The 23,252-nt window shown below is 44.7% G+C and overlaps 1 protein-coding gene across 1 annotated transcript; it reads right to left on the bottom strand.

Annotated features, from left to right (window-relative positions):
• Nucleotides 1–165: 165 nt before the first annotated feature.
• Nucleotides 166–22,860, bottom strand: PPP1R17 (protein phosphatase 1 regulatory subunit 17). The gene is made up of 4 exons (XM_084860405.1): nt 22,696–22,860; nt 18,561–18,713; nt 15,276–15,428; nt 166–3,663 (listed from the first exon to the last, which is right to left on the bottom strand). The coding sequence occupies exons 1-4, from the start codon at nt 22,823–22,825 to the stop codon at nt 3,584–3,586; spliced, it is 516 nt and encodes a 171-aa protein (XP_084716531.1). The 5' UTR covers nt 22,826–22,860; the 3' UTR covers nt 166–3,583.
• Nucleotides 22,861–23,252: the final 392 nt, after the last annotated feature.

Below are 23,252 nucleotides of genomic sequence, written 5' to 3' on the forward strand. Positions count from 1 at the left end.
TGAATCTACACATAGCTTTGTAAAATAATGAGCAGTGGAGACACCATACCAGATGAGGAGAGGAGAGCAAAAGAGAGTTCAATGAATCTGGCTACTTAGATATTCTGTTGAATAATATGCTTGATTTGCACATTTTAACCAGAGTCCATGAAACAATGACCATCGAATTTACTAAATGCAAGACATTTATTATAGTATATGTAGCTGTTTAGGAACACCTCTAGATTAACACTGGAATTCCAGGCATAATACAATCATGGTCACTCCATAATATCTCCACAGCACTTTACCAGCGTTCTGCAGTGTTCATCTTGAAGAAACCAACTTGAAGAACAGAAGCCCATTTAAGCACAAGTAATCAGCAAACTCTTTGCTGGACTACCATGGAAGAAAGAATTGACAGATTTACTTGCATGGAGAAGGAAAGTTGATTGACAGGAACTAGAAGCTCTTTAAGCAAACACAACAAATTATTTATTGTAGAGTAACTATGGTGCAAATACCATTCAATCTGCCAACAGAGTCTTCATAAATTTGGCTTCCAGAAATATACATGGCTGAGATCATGTTGTATTCATGAAAACAAACTGATGGCTTTATAGTACTCTGAGAATCTCACCATTCATTTAGTTTCAAAATCCTGTTACCAGGCCTCATTGTTGCAAAAAAAGAAAAGAAAAAAGAAACAAAAAAAACCCCCTTGAAACATGCAGACTATTTCTAGTATAGACTTCAAAAAGACCAGCAGGGATTTTGATGAGCTTTCTAGCACTTAAGGAAGCAGAATGTCTCACTATAGTCAGCCCACCATGCATTTCAATAATATTTTGAAACCCCATGTATCTCAGGGTTCCCATTCCTACTTCTTCTGTTCCACCCTGATGTGTTGTTTTTTTTATAAATCCAAATCTGCACATTAAGAAACTGTATACAAATACCTCATCTTGATTTTTTAAATCCAGTTAAACATTTTTTAAAATATTGGTTATGGGGAGTGGTAGCATTTAAAGTGTGGAAATCATGTCAGTCGCTTTAATTATATTCCATCTCTATATTTTAAATTTAGTTGCCTCTCCCAATGGCAAATTAGAACTAATAAATCTAAAAACATAGTAGGGGTCTGCTTCCGCTTCAGCCAACTCAAACCAAATTGGGCTGATTTGGAAAGATTCAGCAGATGTCTGCATCCTCTGAATCAGACCGAATCCAAATCTGAACTCCCCCAAAGCTGCAGGAGGAACCCAGAAACTCAGATAATGTAGCTTGGATCCAGATTTAGGCATGTTGGTGGAAGCAGACTTCCCTGCCCCCCTCTTCCCCATAAGAGCTCCTCCAGCCTCCTGGAACTGCTACACAGAGGGTTGGGGGACCCTGATGAATGGGAAGAGCTGTGGCACAGGAGAATTGGGGACCTCCCAAAATTGGGCAGAGGTACCTTCCATGAGTGGAGCCCTTCCATCAAGGGAAGGCAGATTCTGGATCCAACCCTGTGTCTGCAAAAATCAATAATCTCATCTTTTCCTATTGCACATTCTGTGACGTTGGTGCCAATCAACCAGAAAACAAAAACAGAAAAAACCTTTAACAGTTTTTCATTCATCATAACTCCCTAGCCCCTGCACCTACCCTTCTGATATTTTAAAGGTTTGTTTTGCAGGGACACCTCTGTGATGCATGCGATTTTCATACAACTGCTACTAAACAAACAAAACACAGTTTTAAAAGCCCACAGATTGGGGAGGGGAAAATAAATCACTTCCACTCCACCCCCAAATTTGCAGAGCTCCCTTCCAGTAAGACCACTGCACCTATTCTTTTAATTTATTTTTGCAGTTTTCTTAGGGTCACCTCTGTGCTGTATGCCATATTCAGAACACAGGGGGATAAGTGCATCTTTGGTAACCCCCCCATCTGTAAAAGCTGCTCGTTCACAAAAACCCCTGCACCTATTCAGTAGAAACTGGCAGTGTTGATACCCCTAGAAGAGGCAACTATGCCTGAAAATTTCATTCAGTTCTCCCAAGGATTTCATCCCCTCACATGGGGCTACTTTGCCAGCAAATTTAATTAATTTTTTTCAAAGAACAAAAATGTATAGTCATTTGTTGATTTTTAGTAATAGTCAATCTTTGGATTTCCAAACAGCACTGAAAGACCACACAATTCAAGCTTGAGAGGAGTACAGAACATGAACTGGAAAAGCTAACATAAAACCAAAAACCAAAACAGAAAAGAAGTTTCTGCTTATCCAAAAAGAAGGTCAAAGATTAGAAGAATAATCTACACAAATAATTCATATTCTACTGTCTCCTTATCAGATTACATGGTATATAGCGCTACAAATACTACAGACGCGTCACTTGCAGACAGTTTCTTTACAGATGGCACTGCATTTTCTAATTTCAAAGTTGCTAAGATGGATTGCTCTCATCAAATTCTAATTCTGAGTGCTACATTAAATCTACATTTGATAATGACAAAAATGCAACGAAATCACTTGTACAAATGAAGATAATAACCAAACATTGTTCTATAACAGGAACTACTTGGATTAACATTAACAACTATGGGCTTGATTCACCAGTTATTAACAGCCTAACCTCATTTTAAATAGCCCATAGAGGTTCCTTCCTCACTAAGATATGAGTTGATATAGTTTAAATGATAGCAAACGTGATTATCAGCTACCAGATTGCTTATCATTATTAGGTGATACCCAGTGATAAGAGTGACCTCTGACAGCTGACTCAGAATTGCATTTTCATACATTCATGTACCCCAAGTGATAATGAGACAATATTTGCAATGCGTGCAATTAACCTAGAATTAGTTCAGGGCAACCTAAAATGCATATCATATAGACAATATGCAAAAATATAGCTGCTGTCTGTAAGCAACCCCAAGCATTGACTCAAAGGGAGGAGAAGGCTGCAACAGAATGTTGACCAACATTGCAGCATCTGTGATTGAAGTGAAAGAGGAGCTTGGCTGGATTGAAGCTCATACATGGCCTCAAGATGGAGGGCATGCATGCTATTGGAAGAAAGGTGAGGAGAGGGTGGTGTTGGGATGGTGAAGGAAAACTGAGTGGGATGAGGGCTGGTGGGGAATGTGTCTCATGGGTGGGACAGAATAGTCAGGAGAGTGTGCAGGGAGGCCATTTTGTATTTATCAACACATGTGATGGGTGTTTGACCTCAGTTTTAACAGAATCAGAGTCAGTGCCAGACTCCACTAACAAGAATTCAATCCTGTTGTGAAGTTTTACTTTACTGGCTGTTTGAGGAGAAGGGTAGGGGAGACCCTGTAGACTGTGCATTTCTTTTGATTAATTGCAGCAGCTACCTAAACCATTGAAGGCACACTCTGATTCCTTTTCAGCGTACATTTATATAGGAAGAACATGGGCCATATAATCCATATTTAATTAAACATGTCTCAGCATGAATATATGGTACATATGAAGGCATACATGCTATATTTCTGATTGTGTGTGTGTGTGTTATTTAATGGACTTTAAAAAAGAACGCCAGCACTCCATCATTCAGAATTATTTACAAAAATATGGCAATATGACAGGAACCTAAAAAGGTGAAGTGTCTGACTCCTTTTCTTCGTCTTCAACAATCACGGTCTGCTTATCTTCTTTAATTAGTTTAATACCTGCAACAAGGGAAAGGAGACAAGTCAGATTAATAAGAACAAACAAGGGCCATGAACTCTGAGATTGCTAGTAGTGACTGAAGTCTGATGGCTGGTAAGGGAGCTGTGTCACACTCTGGTCCCAGAAATTGCACTGAAAACAGATTTGCAGATCCAGAACTTTCAGCACCAAAAGAGATTCAACACATCATCAGAGGCTTAAAAGAAGCTTAGATGTTGTTTCAGGGAGTTCTGCTTTTGATTGGGGCAGAGGCAGTATTTAACTCTTTCACTTATGACGGGGTGGAGACCAATCCTCAAACTTGAGGGCTAAATCTGGCCCTCCTGCAGTCCCAGTATGATCCTCTGAGGTTCCCTGATGGCCACCCATCTTTTCCCTGCCCCCCTTTTCTCCCAGCCACCAATCATTGGGTGGTTTCTCAGCTTTTGTGCGGTTTTTCCCCCATTCTAGAAAGGCTGAAATAGCTCTGCTAAGGCTTAGTTGCTGGCAGTGAGAGCTTTAGCTAAAACATGCCGGTATTTTTGCCCCATCCCTTTTGCCTTCAGTCCCATCCACCGCTGGAATGTGGCCCCTGGGAGTTTCTTTGGAACTGAATTCGACCGCCAGGCTGAAAAAGGTTCCCAAACTGCTATTATCACATGGGGGCGGGTGGGGTGGGGGGATGCAGTTACCAGTATCATGAGAGAAAAGGCTGGTTTCTGTTTTATACCCAATGGGTTTAACAGCAGCTTCCATGAGAAAATTTCTCCCAGGAAAATGGTACAGGGGAAAGAGTTAAGTACTTCCTCCCTTGGTGCCATTGCTTTGAGTAAAATCAGAGGGTCGAAACCAACTGTTTTTCTTTCTTTTTTTTTTAAGCCAGGCAATCCAGTTATAGATCTCTCACTTCCCCTCAGCTTTCTTTTTCCCAGCAGCCTCCAATCCATGAAATTTAGCTGGGAGGCTAGTCAGAGAGGAGGGGATTATTCTCAACCTGGTTTTGGAATGTGTGTGTGTGTGTGTGTGTGTGTGTGTGTGTGATGGATATGTGCCTTTCCTCACATATTTTCTCCTCTAGTGAAGGGAACGAGGATAGGCCTTAACTTTTGCAGAACAAACTGAGAACCTGGTGACGACTGGTAAGATGATAGAACAGATTATACAACTTCAGATGGAGAGTGGGGGTACCAGTTTTGAATGCTCTAAAACATCCCTGCAAATAAAAAACGCATACCAGGAACAAATGTTCTAGCCCTGCCCATTGCCTGCTATGCTGGTTTTCTATTTGTTGAAAGCTTTTAAACGTGCATTCACAAATGTAATTTAAGTTTTGTTTTCATGAAATGTATGACCTTCAAAATAAGGGCTATCTGGCTACCCAGTTCGGCTGGATGTTTTGTGTTTTTAAACTACTTATTATTTTCTCTAGGTCTTAAGAACAGTTACAAATTTCAGCAGATTTGATTAAAACCACTATGTGGCTAACAAAGCAAAGCAATGATCTTTGGCATTGGCTAGGATGCCAGAAAATCACCTTATTTCCCTATTTGTGAATAGATGTTTATAGCATTTATTTCCTTCCCATATTTGTCTATTTAAGGATTAAAGGTCTTGGACACTGTGAGTGCATCGTATTCTCATGTATGCAGTATTCAGCCATAGACAGTTCTTCCTGCCTGTGGATTTCCTCTCCAAAGGCTGTTTTGTTTTTTAACTTACTTGGATGGCAAAGCTCTCCTATTCTAAAGGTTGTCCCACATTGGTCTGAGCCCTGGAAACCTCAAAACGTGTGGCTCATTCTAGAAGCCACTGTCTTCCCTTCCCTATGGCCTGGTTTAACCTCCTACAACATAGAAGGTGTATAGTGTATACAGATATTCTCGTAAATATCTTCTGGTTTGTTACAGAGTCTGAAAATGGCATCTATGCATTTACAGGCCAGCATTAACATTTTCCATGAAGTGTTTTGGGGCCTTTCTTGACTTTCTTGTGATTGGCTGCACTCAACGATTTTTTAAGCACCACCATCAATAAAGGGTAGCACACATAATAAGATTGAATTCATGGAATACTTGCCAATTACAAGGAGGGTGAAAATGTTGCGCTTTTCGTGTGCTTTCCTTTCTATTATAAGTAAGAATAAACGTATCTTCAAATACTGGCCTGGCTTAAGAATGAAACTGTTCTATGAATTTTGTTTGTGAGCTTCTTCAGCTACTTTTGGAGACAGAAGCTACTATCCAGCACATAGCTAGTCAGACTTGAACCCATTGGCTTAGGTTGCAATCTTATACACGCTTTCCTGGGAGGAAGCCCCATTAACCACATGAATCTGAGTAAACATGAATAGGATTGCACTGCACAACAGCCTTAAGTGCACCTTACTGCAGCCTGGATTGCAGTGAGAGGGCTTGTCTTGATGGACTTCTGTCTTGGTCTTGTAATTCTCATTCTTAAGGTAAAACAATTGTATCTACTGTGTTTTGTCAAATACTGAAGAGTATGGGTCCTCCATCTGAAAACTGGGAATAATTGTGGCCTCATTTATTTACTTACCTAGAAAGCAATTATATAGCCCCTAGACAGCATCTGGGGGACCATAGGATGTGGCGGATCTCCTCCCCTTAGGCCGGAGACAGAGCTCCAACCTCAGAGGCCTGTAGATCTCTGACTGTGGATCTCCCCTACCCCAGTTTCTGAAGGAACAAAATGAGTGTGTTGGGGGTGGGATGGGGCCAGGGAGCCACTGGATCCAAAGGCCTCTCAGCTCCCATCCCTGCCCTAGGAATTAGGGAGGGTTAGATGGGCTCAGGCCCAAAAGCTATTTTGGAGAACAGAGAGGCAAAAATCCTCCGGCACTCTTCCCACCCTGCGGCTGGACCCTGAGAGGGAATAGGATAGACAGAGGGCTCGGACATCATCAAAGGGTTGTTGTAAATAATGGCATGATAAAGATGGCAAAATATTTGACATACTACAGTGCTGTAGAAATGAATAATTATTGTGGTTTCACTAAGCTGACTAACTCCCCTTAAAAAAATAAAAATAAAACAAACAAACAAACAAACAAAAACATACCAGGGAGAATGAACTGCACAAGCATTTATTCTCCTCATTTATAAAAAGCTGGTACAGCTATTTATACACTAGTTGAGGGACTTCACAGTCTGAGGCCAAGCAAGGCTCCGTAATAAATCAGCCTCCGACTGCTTCCTGTCAGTGGGCTTTTAGCCTGAGGGTAGTTATGTTGATTCAACTAGGCCTTTCCCTTGCCATTTTCCTTCTTTTCTGCTATGAAAAATTCTTCAAAGAATGAAGCGCTTCATAAAGTCTGGAGATTAAGGAAATGAAGCAGGGTCACACAGAATGGCTTTGTTCACCTCTGCATCCCAGTCAAAGGAGAAGTGCATCAATGAGAACCCTTCAGTGGCCGAAATGAATGGATTGTGTTAAAGTTGAAACACAAAGCAAGGGATGTTCTTTATGACGGATCACTGGTTGATGCTACATATGTTTAGTGGGTGATTGATTCTTATATGGGTCATGCTTCTATGGTACTAAATCCCTTAAAGAAGGCATGGATTCACCCAATCTCACCTGATCTCAGAAGCTAAGCAGGGTCAGCCCTGGTTAGTACTTGGATGTAGGGATGGGAGAGAATTTCTCCCCGAAACTTCGGGGGGCCGAGTGCCAACGCATTCGGTCCTCCGAAGGTTGTTCGGGGAGAACTTCTCCACCCCCCACCACCCCACTGGGATGGGACTTACCTTTCATGAATGTCCCTCCCGGCGGCGGGTCCTGGCGGCGGTTTGGCAGGTCTTCGTCAGGGGCGGGGGCGGCAGCTGGTCTTTTGACCGGCTGCCGCCGCCGCCATTACAAGCAAAGTAAAAAAAAACAAAACGCCCCTGTGATAGGCTACGTAACGATTAACGTAGCCTATCACGGCTAGATCTGCAAAGTCAGCCGTGATAGGCTACGTTAATCATCAAATAGCGTTGCCCTTATTTTCGCCGTAGTCTATGTAAATCTTTACGTAGACTACAGGGACCAAATAAGGAACGCGAATGGCAGCTCCCTATGGGGGCCGCCATTTGTGTACATGCTTTTTTTTTTTTTCAAAGTCACCCGTGATAGGCTACGTGACAATTAACGTAGCCTATCACGGCTGACTTTGCAGATCTAGCCGTGATAGGCTACGTTAATCGTTACGTAGCCTATCACAGGGGCGTTTTTTTTTTCTTCTTTTGAAGTTCGCGGCCGGGGAGACAGGGCACTTCTCCCCAGCCTGAATTTCGGCCGGGCGAGGCGGGAAGCCTCCCCCTCCGGCCTGAACTTCGGGGAGAGCAGCGAAGTGCCTACCGCGAAGCAAGCTGCGAGACCAGGTAAGTGACTTGCGTGCACCCCTACTTGAATGGGAGACCGCCTGGGAATCAGGTTTCCTGTAGGGATGGTGGAGAATTTCTCCACGAATCTCCGGGAGGCCAAATGCCAACGCATTCAGCCCCCCGAAATTGGTGGGGAAATTCTCCGCCGGGCCCCCCCCCCGGGATGGGACTTACCGTGGCCAAATGTCCCTCTCTGCGGCGGGTCCCGGCGGCGGTTCGGTGGCGTTTCATCGGGGGCGGGGGCAGCGGCCGGTCTCCCGACCGGCTGCCACCACCGCCATTGCAAAAAGAAAAAGTAAAGTAAAAAAAAACACACACACCCGTGATAGGCTACGTAACGATTTTCGTAGCCTATCACGGCTAGATTTCCAAAGTCAGCCGTGATAGGCTACGTAAATCGTCACGTAGTCTATTACGGGTGACTTTGGAAAAAAAAAAATGCATACGCAAATGGCGGCGGCCCATGCGCGCCGCCATTTGCGTTCCTTATTTTGGCACGTCTAGTCTACGTAAACATTTACGTAGACTATGGCGAAAATAAGGGCAACGCAAATAGAGTTCCCTTATTTTCGCCATAGTCTACGTAAATCTTTACGTAGACTAGACGTGTCAAAATAAGGAACACAAATGGCAGTCCCCATGGGAGCCGCCATTTGCGTACGCGCTTTTTTTTTCTTCAAAGTCACCCATGATAGGCTACGTGACGATTTACATAGCCTATCATGACTGACTTTGGAAATCTAGCCATGATAGGCTACGTAAATCGTTACGTAGCCTATCACGGGTGCGTGTGTGTGTTTTTTTTACTTTTATTTTCGCGGCCGGGTAGACGGGGCGCTCCTACCCGGCCTGAATTTCGCCAGTGAGGGATGGGGCGCCTCCCCCCCGGCCTGAATTTCGGCTGGGCGAAGCGGGGCACCTCCCCCCCCTCACCTGAACTTCGGGGGGAGAACCGAAGCGCCTCCCCCACACCACGAATCAAGCTTCGAGAACAGGTGAGGGACTTTCGTCCATCCCTAGTTTCCTGCATTGAGCAGGGGGTTGGACTCGATGGTCTTGTAGGCCCCTTCCAACCCTATGATTCTATGATACTTTCTATGAAATAAATACCTCCTTTCATATTACAGCTAAATACACACGATTAATGCTGCAGCCCTATATCCACTTACCCAAGAGTAAGCCCCATTGAACGAAGCGGGACTAGCTTCTGAGTAGATATGTATAGGATTGCACTGTAAAAATCATACAAATAATGAAGTCCTGGAAGGCCAAAGCTACAGCCTGCAGCGGGACACTGAGGCTCATGTACACAAACAATCTCGCCTGATCTCGGAAGCTAAGCAGGGTCAGCCTTGATTAGTACTTGGATAGGCAACTGCCTGGGAATCAGGCTTCCTACACTGAGCAGGGGGTTGGACTAGATGGTCTTGTGATTCTGCGATAATGGCTGTGATAACCTTCACACTATTAGCATGTGACAACCCTTCTGTGTGCTGCAGCTTATCATGCTGATCAGGCCAGTGCCTTGCACAAATATGCAGAAAAGATGGTTTGCAGCGAGGCATAAAGAGCCTGCTTCACAAGGCGAGCTACTATTTACATATGGGCTGCCATTGCATCTAGTGGACCTGTGACACATAAAATGGCCTTCACTTTTATGACTAATCTCTGTTTTGAAATCAGACTTTCTGGCAGAGGTCAACCTAAAATGTCAAGGTGCTTAACCTAATTCTCCGGATCTCCAGAGGAAGGCATTACTTCTCAGAGTGAGAGGTCAGAAGTCATAGTCTTAAGAGTGCAATCCTATGCATGTTTGGACAGAAAAAGGTCCTACAACTCCCAGCATGGGAGTTGTAGGACTTGGGGAAAAATCCAGCACATGTTTAGACAGAAAAGAAGCCCTGCAACTTTTTTCCCAGAAAGCATGGCTGGCTAGGGAATGCTGGGAGTTGTAGGACTTTCTTCCGTCTAAACATGCATAGGATTGTGCTCTTAATATATTTGTATACTGCATTTTCCACAATACATTGTGCTCAAATCGGTTCACATAGCAAACAAATACAATAGCCATAATTATAATGCATTACCATCCAATATTAATTCAGTTACACTTCATTTAAGACATATCAACATTTAAATAAGTGCAAGATATACCAGTAGGTCATTTAACAGTATCTGGTACCAATAACAATATATACTTACATTAAATAATTCATTATACCAGCCTTCCCCAACCTTCTGCCCACCCCAAGATGTGTTGGATTACAACTCCCAGCATCTCCCAACAGCTGGTGGGCCACAAGTTACGCACCCTTGACCTTGTTGCTAGCAGGAATGTCACAGTTAGTCATGACATGCACCATTCATTCTAATGAGTCATCTACAGTACACTGCTGCCGGTGTGTCACACAGGAATATCTCTACACCAGCCTAAAATCCTGCATTTAAAACAGGGCTTTCTTTTTCTGTTTTGCAGGTTCACAACAGACTCTTTTTACACGTGCTTCCTTTCCCCCCTCCTCTTTCCCCTCCTTCTCCCCCTTCTCTGAGTCTTCCATATGTTTCATTGATCTTGCTCCTCTTCTTGTGGCCTTTCCTTTTTCACAGAGAAAACTCAGGAAGAACACAAGCGGAGTAATTTGATAGTTCATTATCTCACATCTTTGTCATCTAAAGGGCCCGCAAACCTCTGTGAGTGAGCAATCTCAATAGCAGGATAAAAGTTCCATGTGAAGAAGCATCAATGCTGCCATCAGCTACATCAATGCTGACTTCATCCAAAATACTCTGTGGGAAAGCATGTGACTATTAACACCGCAATTCTATGCATATTTACTCCGAAGTAAGTCCTACAGTGTTCGGTGGGGCTTACCCCATAGCAACTATGTATAGAATTGCACCCTAAGGGTTTTGAAGAGAGAAAAAGCGATGACCTATGTATGGTGTATGTGTGTGTGTGTGTGTGTGTATAATTTATTATTTCAAGGTATATTCCACCAAAGTGCTTAGTTACAATGATGATAAAAACACAATAAAACATTTACAAACTGCATCAGTAGGGGGGTTGGGGAGAGGAGGAGATAAAAACTATTAAGAATCAAAACAGTCAGCGATAGAACTCCAAACACTGGCCACATTCAGACTTGTTAAGAGAAGCTGTACATTAAAAAAAAAAAAGCACATAAGCTGAATAGGTGAAAGGCCTGTCTAAATAAAAAAAGTCTTTGCCAGGAAACAGGTCATCAGAGAGACGACTCGGCAGTTCTCCGTAATCAAAGCGCCCTCTTGTGTCCCTGCCAAATGTACCTCATATATTGAGAATAAAAGAAGGGTCTCAAGTGCAAGAGAAGGTCCTTCAGGTTCCCTAGTCCCAAGCTGTTCAGGACATTATAGGCCTTTACCAGTACTTTGAATTTTTGCCTAGAAACAAACTGGGAGCCAGTGCCATTCTTGGAACATGGGATTCACATGCTCCCTTAACTGGCCTCATGTTTAAATATTGGGTTGGATCCAGATTTAGTCAAGACGTACTTGCCCCATTGATTTCAGTGGATCTACTCTAAGCATGACTGAGTCTGAATCCAACCCATTGATTTAAATCATTTGCATCATGTATATTTTTACATATACTTTGAATTATTTCCTGAAGATACCTTTAAAAAGATGCACCAAAAAGGATCAGAGGATTTGTCTTGAATGAGAAGACTTCACCATGGTCTGCCATTTTCAGCTCTTTTATGAGGAAAACCATTTGGGTAGACAGTTATGTTCACAGAACTATTAATTAAGTGATATAACAACCAAAATAACTAGTGTTGGTTTGCTAGGGTTGGGAGACAGCCTGCTTCCTATGTCTTTGGCAGCTGTTTGAGAGGAAGAAAATACGTAGCATATATTGAGCTACAGAGAAAATAAGAAAAGAGTCATTAAGTTTGCCCATTTGGTTAGCACTGCACACAAGAGCCAAGCTGAAAATAAATATTAGGAACAAGTGACTGAAAAGACACTTTGATTTGTATTTGCAGCAAATAACCAGGTGGAGGCTACTCAGGTGGAGGAATGGAAAACTGAGATTTTATTTGGCCAAACTTTCTACAAGAGCTCATTTAGTCATTCTCTTCCTCACACTCACGCCTGCCCAACATGGTGGTTAACCAAATATCAAAGAAGTATAAATAGTTCTGAGCCACACTGAGGGCCGATTGACATGATCATTTTGGGGTGGTCATGTGACCACGACCTCTCTGTTTCAGGATGGTAACTGATCTTGTAAATGTGTTGACTAGTGTTGTGATTGTGGCTCTGGTTCATCATGTTCAAGTCAACTCACCTTTCAACATTCTTTTCAGGATGTGGTATGCAGCCTGAATCTAATAGTTTTTTTTTCATATTGTTATAGCAGTGACTGTCAAATGTGTCAGATCTCTCTAAGACAAGTAACCAAGCCATAAAAAATGTCAACACATTCGCTTCACCATCTCACGTATAACTCAAAGTAATCATTTGAATCCCTAAGGCTGCAATCCTATTCATGTTTAGACAGAGAAAGTTCCTACAACTTCCAGCATGCCCCAGCCAGTTGTAGGACTTAGGGAAAAATACAACACATGCTTACACAGAAAAATAAAGCCCTACAAGTTTTTTTCCCAGGAAGCATGGCTGGCTGGGAAATGCTGGGAGTTGTGGGACTTTTCTCTGTCTAAACATGCATAGGATTGTGCTCGAAGTGGTTTTGTCATTAGACCCAGCCCATCCTCTTTTTCATGTCAAAATAAAATTGACATCTAAACCAGTGGTTAGCAACCTATTCACTACCAAGAGTCATAGTAGACCAGCCCTGTTGATAACACCTGCCATGGTGAGGGTCAGACAGCTACAGCCACCGCTATCTTACTTATCCCTGGTGCTTCTGAGCTCTGCCCGGATGTACATGTTGGGAATAGGGTGGGGCCCAGAGGCATTTGGTGTAAGAAAGACGATGGTGACAACAGCTGAAGTTGCGTCGCCTACTGCTTCTCATTACAGCAATGGTGAGTAACAGGTGGGCCGCAATTTGTCACCCCTGGCCCATTCTCTCACCACAAGAAAGCAGTGATTTCGGAAGAAAACAAGGCAGACAGGGAGCATGCGCCTTGCTTGGAAGCAGAATTGCTCTCCCAGGAGCATGGTTCTGCTTGGGAGGCTCCCCGTGTCCCTTATTTCCTTCTCAAATCACGGGGGCGTTTGCTGCTGCCACCATGACATCAAATTCACCAGTGGTGGCAATTTCAGAAGCACTGCGGGAGGGGAGTGATCCCTGGGGGTGGGGTCTGGGGGTAGGATGTGCCCCCCCCAATCCCTGGAAGTTGCTCACCTCTCATGCACTGTGATGGATTGAGGGAATACTGGCCAACTGGTATAGTGCTGCTTTCAGGACTGCCACCAGAAGCAGAGGCTGCTGGCTCTGATTTCGGTGGGGCTGTGATTCCATTTTGGGTTTCAGTCAGAACCAGCCAGAACCCTAAAGGAGCTATCCAAGGTCGCAAACCCATTTTAGATATAGGGTTCAGCACCTTGGAGAGATCCTTTAGCTGGTTCTGGTTGGAACCTAGAATTGGAGCCACCAGCCTCCACTGACCTCCCGTCTCCTCTGCTGCCTGCCACCATCCCCATCTATCCCTGCTAAGCTGGGGTGGAGGCATCAGTACTGTGGAGCATCTTGGTCAGGGCCCTGTCAAACTTGGTGGTGGCCCTGATATGGAAAATGTAGAACTCCATTTGGAGAACTACAAGTAAGCCATGTATTCTGTTTATAGAAAATGGCAGTGATTCAGCAAACCTTATGTAAATCAGGACCCCTTTTTACCTTCCATACCCAATAATGAAACAACTTTGACTGTGCTTATGGCACTTTTTCTTTTGATCATCATCAATGAATATAATTTATTTTGACATGATTCTTTTTTGACAGTCCATATCTGCTGGATATATAACATGTTTCTGTTATTTGTAGATTTTTCAGAGTGAACCTAAAAAAGTCATGTCTTACCAGTAATGTCAACATACTTTCTGCTTCTGAAAAAGACAGCACTCCATCTAAGCTTGACCAGTGCTAAGTTTCGGAACGGATAGCTTGTTTATTAGGAAGTGTGAGACCAGATGGTGACTTTTAGCCAACCACTTGAAAATTGGCTGATGAATTTGCCAGTTATGTGACATAAAAGCATAATAGACGTAGTGTTCCTTATGTTTTCCTTCTAGTTTTGGAGCCTTTTTTTGATCCATTTTGAAACTTTTCTCAGCAAGAGATGGCTTTTAAAAAGCTGATCAATGAGTTAACCCAGTGTGTGCTGGACAGCATTTGGAACACTAGTAACATTGTGTGTGTTCCTAAGAAAATTACACTTCTTTTAGACTGAAAGTCTGTTAATGAATGACACCTTTGTTTGCTACATAGAGGGATGAACATTCCAGGGGACATATAGATAAAGAATTGCAAAGTAAGAGATAGAATAGTTAGTGGACATACTCCTGAGGAGAGGGGGGAGGGGGAGGAATTATGGGTTTGAAAGGAATGGAAAAGAGAAAATATATATATAATCTGAGGGTCTTATCTAACACTAAGAGGGCTGTATGTTTTACTGGCCTATCAAACAAGGAATGCCACAGTGAACATGGCCATACACTCTCAATATTAAAAAAACAAAAAACAAAAACAAAACATAAATGCGAAGAACACAGTCTGTTCAAGACCTATGCAATGGTACTTAGGGATGTGCGAACCCATCCCCGTTCGGGTTCTCCAGGCACCCGCCCAGCTCCTGCTCCCACTCGCCAGTCCCCAGACCATGCTCAAGCCCCTCCCACACTTGGCGAGCAGCCTGCACTCACCCGGTGGCCTCGTGGAGCTCTGCGATCACCATTTTTTGAAAAATAAAATGGCGATTGCAAAAATGTGCAAATGTGCATATATGTGAATATGCGGGCTTGCAAAAATGCACAATTTGTGCATATGCAAATATGTGCATTTTTGCAATCGCCATTTTATTTTTTTAAAAATGGTGACCACGGACCTCGATGAGGCCGCCGGGGTGAGTGTGGGCTACCTGCTGAAAATGGGCAGAGGGCAAGCAGGGGCTCGGTGAGCAGGGCTTGGAGGTGCGTGCAGGCGGGAGGCTCTGCCAGATTCCTGGATGGAATCGAGCACCTACACCATCCCTAATGGTATTTTAAATGCCTTTTACTATTCTCTTTTACATTTCCCTTACCTGTAAGTACAGGTGGTGTAGTTATTGCGGGTGTATTTTTTCTTCTGGGTTTTTTCTGTTCTTGTTCTGTTTTTTGAAATGTTAGACTGGTGTTACTTTTTGGTGGTTTCTCAGAGAGGTCACACCTCCTAATTAAGTGGTCCGAAAGGATGCCTATAGAAAAACCAATCAATGTTAGACTTTGTAAACCATCAGGATCTTTTCATCAGCATGAGGTAATGCAATGACCAGCAAAAATCCTACAGAAGAAATACCCCCACCCCACATCTCTAGTCCAGCGCAGCTTCTATTTTTTTAAAAAAAGATTGTGTTAGAAATAAAAGTAGGGATGTAATAGGGATGTCAGAGAATTCCGCCACGGATCTCGGTGAGACCAAATGCCAGTGCATTCAGCCCCCCGAAATCTGTGGCAGAACGAAGCCCCCCACCCCGCCACCCCACGAAAGGTGCGTGAAATGGGACACTTACCTGGTGCCGTTCGCGATGCTTTACGAATGGCGTCTGCGTCTGCGTCTGCCATTCGCTTCCCTATTTTTGCCGTGATAGGCTACGTAAATACTTACATAGCCTATCATGGCTAATGCAGGGATGTGTTAGCCTATTACCTATCATGACAAAAAAAGGGAATGCAAATGGCGGCCACCGTAGCCACTGCCATTTGCGTCCGCAGGCTCTACTCAGCGCTGGTGGCTCCGTGGAGTTGCTGTGGAGCGGAGCCAGCCGGGTTAGGATTTCGGGGGGAGGTGCGGTGTGCCTCCCCCCCACCGCGAATCACCCCGTCAAAAAGGTAAGTGACTTTCGTACATCCCTAGGATGTAATGACACTAGGCCTGGGTGGCTTTTCTTTTTTTCTTTCATTTAAAGTGTATTGAATTTTATGGTGTAACACACCCCATCCCTTCTACCCTTCTTAAGTTCCCTAACATAGTGCAGGGCTCTCAGGCCAACATGCAGCAAAACCAGTCACATGATACCTCATATAGCAGGGGTGTGGAACCTCCTTCAGCTGGAGGGCTCAATTCTGTTTCAGAGCCACTCTTGGGGGCCACATTCCAGTAGTGGGTGGTGCTAAAGTAAAAGGGGCTGGGCAAAAAACAAAATAAAACTCCAACAATACTGGCATATTATAATTAAAGCTCTTACTGCCTGTTACCAAGCCTTAGGAGAGGCATTTCAACCTTTTAGAATGGGAGAAAAACTGCACCAAAGATGGGAAACTACCAAATAAATGATGGGGGAAAGGGGGTACATCCTTCTGGGGAATCCTGGAGGGCTAGATTGGGACCTATGGAGGACTGGATTGAGCTTGAGTTTCTTCACTGTTGGCAAAACAGCATTTACACATACTGCTGTGCATTCACATTAGGCAGGGCCTTTAGGGGTGTGGCATATAGAGCAGATAATCACAAGACCACAGCAGCTATAAAGTCTCATCAAAAAGACTGCTGGATGCAGGCTTGAGGAGGCTCCAGCACAGGTGCCTTCTTGCAAGCGCCTACCTTGGTGGGCCCCAGCAGACTCACCTGGTGGTGGTGGTGGTGGTGACAGGCAGAAACAGCACTCTGAATAGTGTGAAGTGGTGGGGAAATGCCATTTCATTTAACCACAATGCCCCGAAGCAACATTACCTCAGGGTCATTGTGGGAAATTAAAATGGTGGCTGCCAGACCCAGCTGCTTTTAAAAAAGAGGACTCAGGCCATGCCTCAGTGGTGGGCCCTGCCCCTGAGAGTGCCATGTGCTAGTCCTGTTAAAACCAACAGGACCATGCCAGGTGTGAGTCTGTTGAAAGTTGTGCCCTTGAGGTAGAAGTCTTAACCTGCCCCCACCTCAAGAATACCATGATGAACAACATACTGTAGAAATGTAACAATAACGTAGAACAGCTTATCAGGATTGAAAATATAGAAGCAGGACCTCTGTGGCTTGGATGGGAATCTCTAGATCTGAGCATGGGACCCGGTCTAGCAAGTGGCCTGGCATTGCATATGATAAGGCTTCAGAGCCCTGTATTGCAATACAAAGCAATAAGCCTCCACAGCATCAGCTTCTACAGTTGGCAGCCAGCTTGAAGCTTCTGGATCAGTCAGAGGCCTGGTATAAATCCTAGATGCCTGCTATCATTGCAATATGTAAGATACAGCCTTTTTTGTCTGCATCTTACATAGCACTATAGAAAGATTGTGGAAGCAATAGCAGAAGATATGCTGTTACTCAATGTGAGGTCCATGCACGTATAGGGATATCAGAGAATTCCGCCACGGATCTCAGTGAGGCCGAATGCCAGTGCATTTGGCCCCCCGAAATCCGTGGCGGAACGAAGCCCCCCGCCCCACCAGCCCGCGACAGGTGCGCGAAACAGGACACTTACCTGGTGCCGTTCGCACTGCTTTGCGAATGACGGCCACGTCTGCGGCTGCCATTCGCGTCCCTATTTTTGCCGTGATAGGCTACATAAATACTTATGTAGCCTATCACAGCTAATGCAGGGACGCCATTTGCGTTCCTGCAGAGGCCGTGATAGGCTATGTAAATATTTACGTAGCCTATCATGGCAAAAGACGGGCACAAATGGCCGCTACGCCATTTGTGCCCCTGGTTTTTTTTTGCCATGATAGGCTACGTAAATATTTACGTAGCCTATCACGGCCTCTGCAGGAACGCAAATGGCGGCCGCCCTAGCCGCTGCCATTTGCATTTCCCTTTTTACGTAAATATTTACGTAGCCTATCACAGTGAAAGATGGGCACAAATGGCGACCGCTACGCCATTTGCGCCCTTGGTGTTTTTTTTGCCGTGATAGGCTACATAAATATTTACGTAGCCTATCACAGCAAAAAAAACACCAGGGGAGCAAATGGCGTAGCGGTCGCCATTTGTGCCCATCTTTCACCGTGATAGGCTACGTAAATATTTACGTAAAAAGGGAAATGCAAATGGCAGCGGCTAGGGCGGCCGCCATTTGCGTTCCTGCAGAGGCCGTGATAGGCTACGTAATATTTTGGCTATCACAGCCAAAAAACAGGAACGCAAATGGCGGCCGCCATAGCCACCGCCATTTGCGTCTGCAGGCTCCACTTGGCACCTGCGAATGCACCCAGCTGGTGGCTCTGTGGAATTGCCGCAGAGCAGAGCCGGCCAGGTTAGGATTTCGGGGGGAGGTGCGGAGTGCCTCTCCCCCACCGCGAATCACCCCATTGAAAAGGTAAGTGACTTTCGTACATCCCTATGCACGTATCAGTGGTTCCATGTGCAGTAGCTAAGTGACAGTATCAATACTGCTAACCTGCCATTGGTGGTGGGGTATGTATTGCTGGTGTATCTTTCCTCTTCGGTTTTTTTTGTTCCAGCTCAGTTTTCTGAGACACTTGAAGAGTTTTCCCCTGTTTTGGTATCTTTTTGAGTTCACAGCTTTTAAGCAACTGTTCAGAAAGATCATCTGCATTTTTAAAAAGGAGACATAATTATCAAAACCATCACATAAAATTTGACTTTAGGCAGCAACTTTCTCACAAGGTTTGCAGTTCCCTGAAAATATAGCTTAAGAACAATCACAGTCAAGGATTCAAGAGAACACAGAAAAAGTTCAGGGTACAAGTCAGCAGAGGGTGGTGGTGGATAAGTTAATTCAGAACACTAGCAAATGCAGGGGTGGGGTTACTAAGAAACTACACTTCTTATTATGTGGTAGGTGAAAATCTAACATATCTGTTTCTGAGCCAAATTCAAAGTGTTGGTGTTGTTCTTTAAAGCCCTAAATGGCTTGGGACCAGTATCTAACAGTATAGATATCTAACATATAGACATCTATACATATATCTAACAGTATAGTATCTAACATCTCTTCCCATATATTTATTTATTTATTTATTTATTAAATTTATTAATCGCCCATCTGACTGGTCACCCAGCCACTCTGGGCGATGTACAACCCACCATAAACAATTTAAAACAATAAAATTTTACCATAAATTTTTTTTTAAAAAAATACCCTAACCCACCCCAAATGCCTGCCTGAACAACCACGTTTTTAATGCACGACGGAAGCTCATTAAAGAGGGGGCATGACGGAGTTCCCTAGGGAGGGAGTTCCACAGAGTGGGGGCCACCACAGAGAAGGCCCTCTCCCTCGTCCCCACCAGTCTAGCTGTCCTGGCTGATGGGACAGAGAGAAGGCCATCCGAGGCTGATCTTGTTAAGCAGCCTGTTTGGTGTTGCTGGAGGCGCTCCTTAAGATAGGCTGGGCCGGAACCATATAGGGTTTTAAAGGTCAAAACCAACACCTTGAATTTGGCCCGGAAAACAACTGGTAACCAGTGCAACTCCTTCAGCACTGGAGTGATGTGATCTCGCCGGCGGCTGCCTTTAATCAGGCGAGCCGCCGCGTTCTGTACCAGCTGCAGTTTCCGAACCGTCTTCAAGGGTAACCCCACGTAGAGCGCATTACAGTAGTCTAAACGAGAGGAGACCAGGGCATGTACTACCGATGGGAGCAGATGGTCGGGAAGGTAGGGGCGCAGCCGCCGTATCAGATGGAGTTGATACAGCGCTGTCCGGCTCACAGCTGACACCTGAGCCTCCATGGACAGCTGGGAGTCCAAAATGACCCCCAGGCTGCGGACCTGGTCTTTCAAGGGTAGCTGTACCCCATTCAACACCAGGTCAACATCCCCCAGCCTCCTCTTGTCTCCCACCAAAAGTACCTCGGTCTTGTCAGGGTTGAGCTTCAGCTTATTCCTCCCCATCCAGCCACTCACCGTCTCCAGACATTTGGACAGGGATTCTACGGCCAACCTTGGTGAAGAGGTATATATATAGGGATGTCAGAGAATTCCACGACAGAAATCCATCGCGGAATGGCCTGCCACCCCCCGCCCCCCGCGGATCCCCCCCAGGAAGAAACTTACCTGGGGCGGATGTTTCGGATGGCAGCAGCTCCAGTGGCAGCTTCGGCGGTGACGGCGGCTGGTCTTCTGACCAGCTGCTGCCATTTGCAGTCTGTGTTTTTTTCTCCCCCCCCCCCATAGACGTGATAGGCTATGTCAAGACTTACGTAGCCTATCATGTCTGGGTAAAAAAAAAAAAAAACGCATACGCAAATGGCGACGGCTACGGCCACCACCATTTGCCTTCCTTATTTTTCGCCATCTTAGTCTACAAAAATATTTATGTAGACTAAGATGAAGACAAGAAAGAGGAATGCAAATAACGCCCAATATGCTATTTGCGTTCCCCTTTCTTTTCATCGTCTTAGTCTACGTAAATATTTACATAGACTAAGACGGTGAAAAATAAGGAACGCAAATGGTGGCGGCCATAGCCACCGCCATTTGCGTACGCATTTCCCCCCCCCCCAGAGCCCACCGCGGCCGGAAATCCGCCATGAATAGGGATGGCGGAGAATTTCTCCACGAATCTCGGGGATGCCGAATGCCAACGCATTCGGCCCCCCAACATTGGCGGTGAAATTCTCCGCCCCCCCACCCCCCCGGGATGGGACTTACCTACCTCAATTGTCCCTCTCGGCGGTGGGTCCCGGCGGCGGTTCGGCGGTGGCGGCGGCTGGTCTTCCGACCGGCTGCCACCACCACCATTACAAAATAAAGTAAAAAAAAACAACACGTGATAGGCTACTTAATGATTTACGTAGCCTATCATGGCTAGATTTCCAAAGTCACCCGTGATAGGCTACGTAATGATTTACGTAGCCTATCATGGCTGACTTTGGAAATCTAGCCGTGATAGGCTACGTAAATCGTTACGTAGCCTATCACAGGTGTGTGTGTGGGTTTTTTACATTTTCTTTTTTATTTCACGGCCGGGGACACGGGGCGCTTCTCCCCGGCCTGAATTTCGGCCGGGCGAGGTGGGGCGCCTCCCCCCCGGCCTGAATTTCGGCCGGGCGAGGTGGGGCGCCTCCCCCCCGGCCTGAATTTCGGCCGGGCAAGGTGGGGCGCCTCCCCCCTGGCCTGAATTTCAGCTGGGCGAGGCGGGGCACCTGCCCCCCCGGCCTGAACTTCGGGGGGAGAACCGAAGCACCTTCCCCCACCGCGAAGCAAGCTGCGGGACCAGGTAAGTGACTTTCGTACATCCCTAGCCATGAACAGAATCCGTGAAAAGGTAAGTGACTTTCGTACATCCCTACATATGTACCTGCTCAGACCCTAAGGTCATCTTTGGAGACCCTCCTCTGGGTGCTCCCACCAAAGGAAGCTAGATGGGTGGCTACAAGAGAGAGAGAGCCTTCTCAGTTGTGGCGTCCCACTTATGGAAGGAACTCCCCAAAAAGGATTGCCTGCCTGACACTTACGTTGTTATCTTTTTGGTGCCCGGCAAAGGCCTTTCTTTTCTCCCAGGGATTTTAGAGGCCTAGTTCTAGATTTATATGGCTGTTTTATCGATTCCTGTGCTGTTTGTTCTTTTGTACTGTATTACATTATTTTAAATTTTTGTAGTGTATTTTATATTTTTAACTGTTTCCACTGCATTTTAGACTTTTAACTGTTTGTAACTCACTCAGAGAACATTGATTACTGGGTGGATTAGAAAAGTAATAAATAAATAAATAAATAAATAAATAAATAAATCTATCTCAGGTTAAGGTGTATATGAACTCAGGTTTCTTAGGAGGCAAATCACATAACCACTTTTCATCCCACAAGCTGATTTTTATGCCATTCACAGCACAGTGCAAAAGGACAAAAGCAGTGTGGGCAGAGCCCAATGTGGGTTTGAATGGCGGGCCAAAATAAGTTTGGCAAATTGGATTTTTGGGGATTGCTGAAATCATTTTGCTTCTCACTACCATGTTAGTCATAAGAGCATATCCCACAAACATTTGTGTCCGGTTTGTGAAGTCAGAGCTCTTTACAATGCTGAGGTAAATTAAAGATTCTGAAACATGAGCAAGTGTGAGGTGTGGGAAGGGCATAGTTGGCAAAGTCTAAATGTCTCCTGGTGAAGCAGAAGGAAATTCAGATTTCAAAAGGTTTGCAGTAAAGTTTAAAATTCTCTAGACATTGTTATGTAATTTTTTGTCTGGAAAACCTTGTGGATGGCCATATTAAAGGAGAAAGGATTTAAGCTCAGTGTTGTTTTCTTCTATCTCTTCTTTAATTAATTCACTGCTACAGCTTTGGCTAATATTTATATGCTGAGCCCAGCAGAAAGAAAGAAAGAAAGAAAGAAAGAAAGAAAGAAAGAAAGAAAGAAAGAAAGAAAGAAATCTACGCAGCCCCACCCATAGCTTCTCCATCTGGCATCAGATGCATCACCAGAAGGCACAGTCTATCAGGTTTCATGAGGAGCAGTTGTTCTGCTGAGGGGTGTGTGGGGGATGGGATGGCAACGGACAGTGCTTAATGATGCAAAGAAGACCTTTCTCTAACAGCAGGCACTGACATCACCTCCGTAAGACTGACCTAAGTGGTTACAGTGAGTATCTTGCCCATCCAGTCTGTCTTCTGAGGCATCATGTGATGGCTGCACATATTCAGTTGACATCATGGAAGAGGGCGTTCTTTTGAAGCTTTGAGAAACAAAATAATACATGCTGTATAGACAGTTATGTCACATTCTAATCTCCCTCCCCCCGCTTCAATTTAGGATGCATTTGTTTTCTCCCCCCCCCCCCCGCCCAAATCTTTAATTTTTTCCCAGAATGTTATTAAATTGACACAACCATAAAGGATCATTTTGTATAAAAATGATCGCTCTTCATAAACAACAACAAAATAATTGCAACTCAAGGCATGCTTCAGTAATGCATGGAATGCTTTGGCAATGTAAGGAATGTTTCAGGAACCACTAACACTTTCTGGTATTTGAAGATGGACTCTGATATCTGATTATGGGGTACAACGTGAGGCCCCATAAACTAAGCACAGCCAATGGGACATATTTTATGGTCTCTCAGGTTCTTGGCAACCCCACTGTTTGCAGGTCCAAGCAGGCCACAAAAACAGGAGGTTTATTCAGT

Source organism: Heloderma suspectum, chromosome 5 (genome assembly GCF_057233095.1).
Source record: "Heloderma suspectum isolate Gila_16-S chromosome 5, 16-S_ref, whole genome shotgun sequence".
Lineage (NCBI taxonomy): Eukaryota > Metazoa > Chordata > Lepidosauria > Squamata > Helodermatidae > Heloderma > Heloderma suspectum.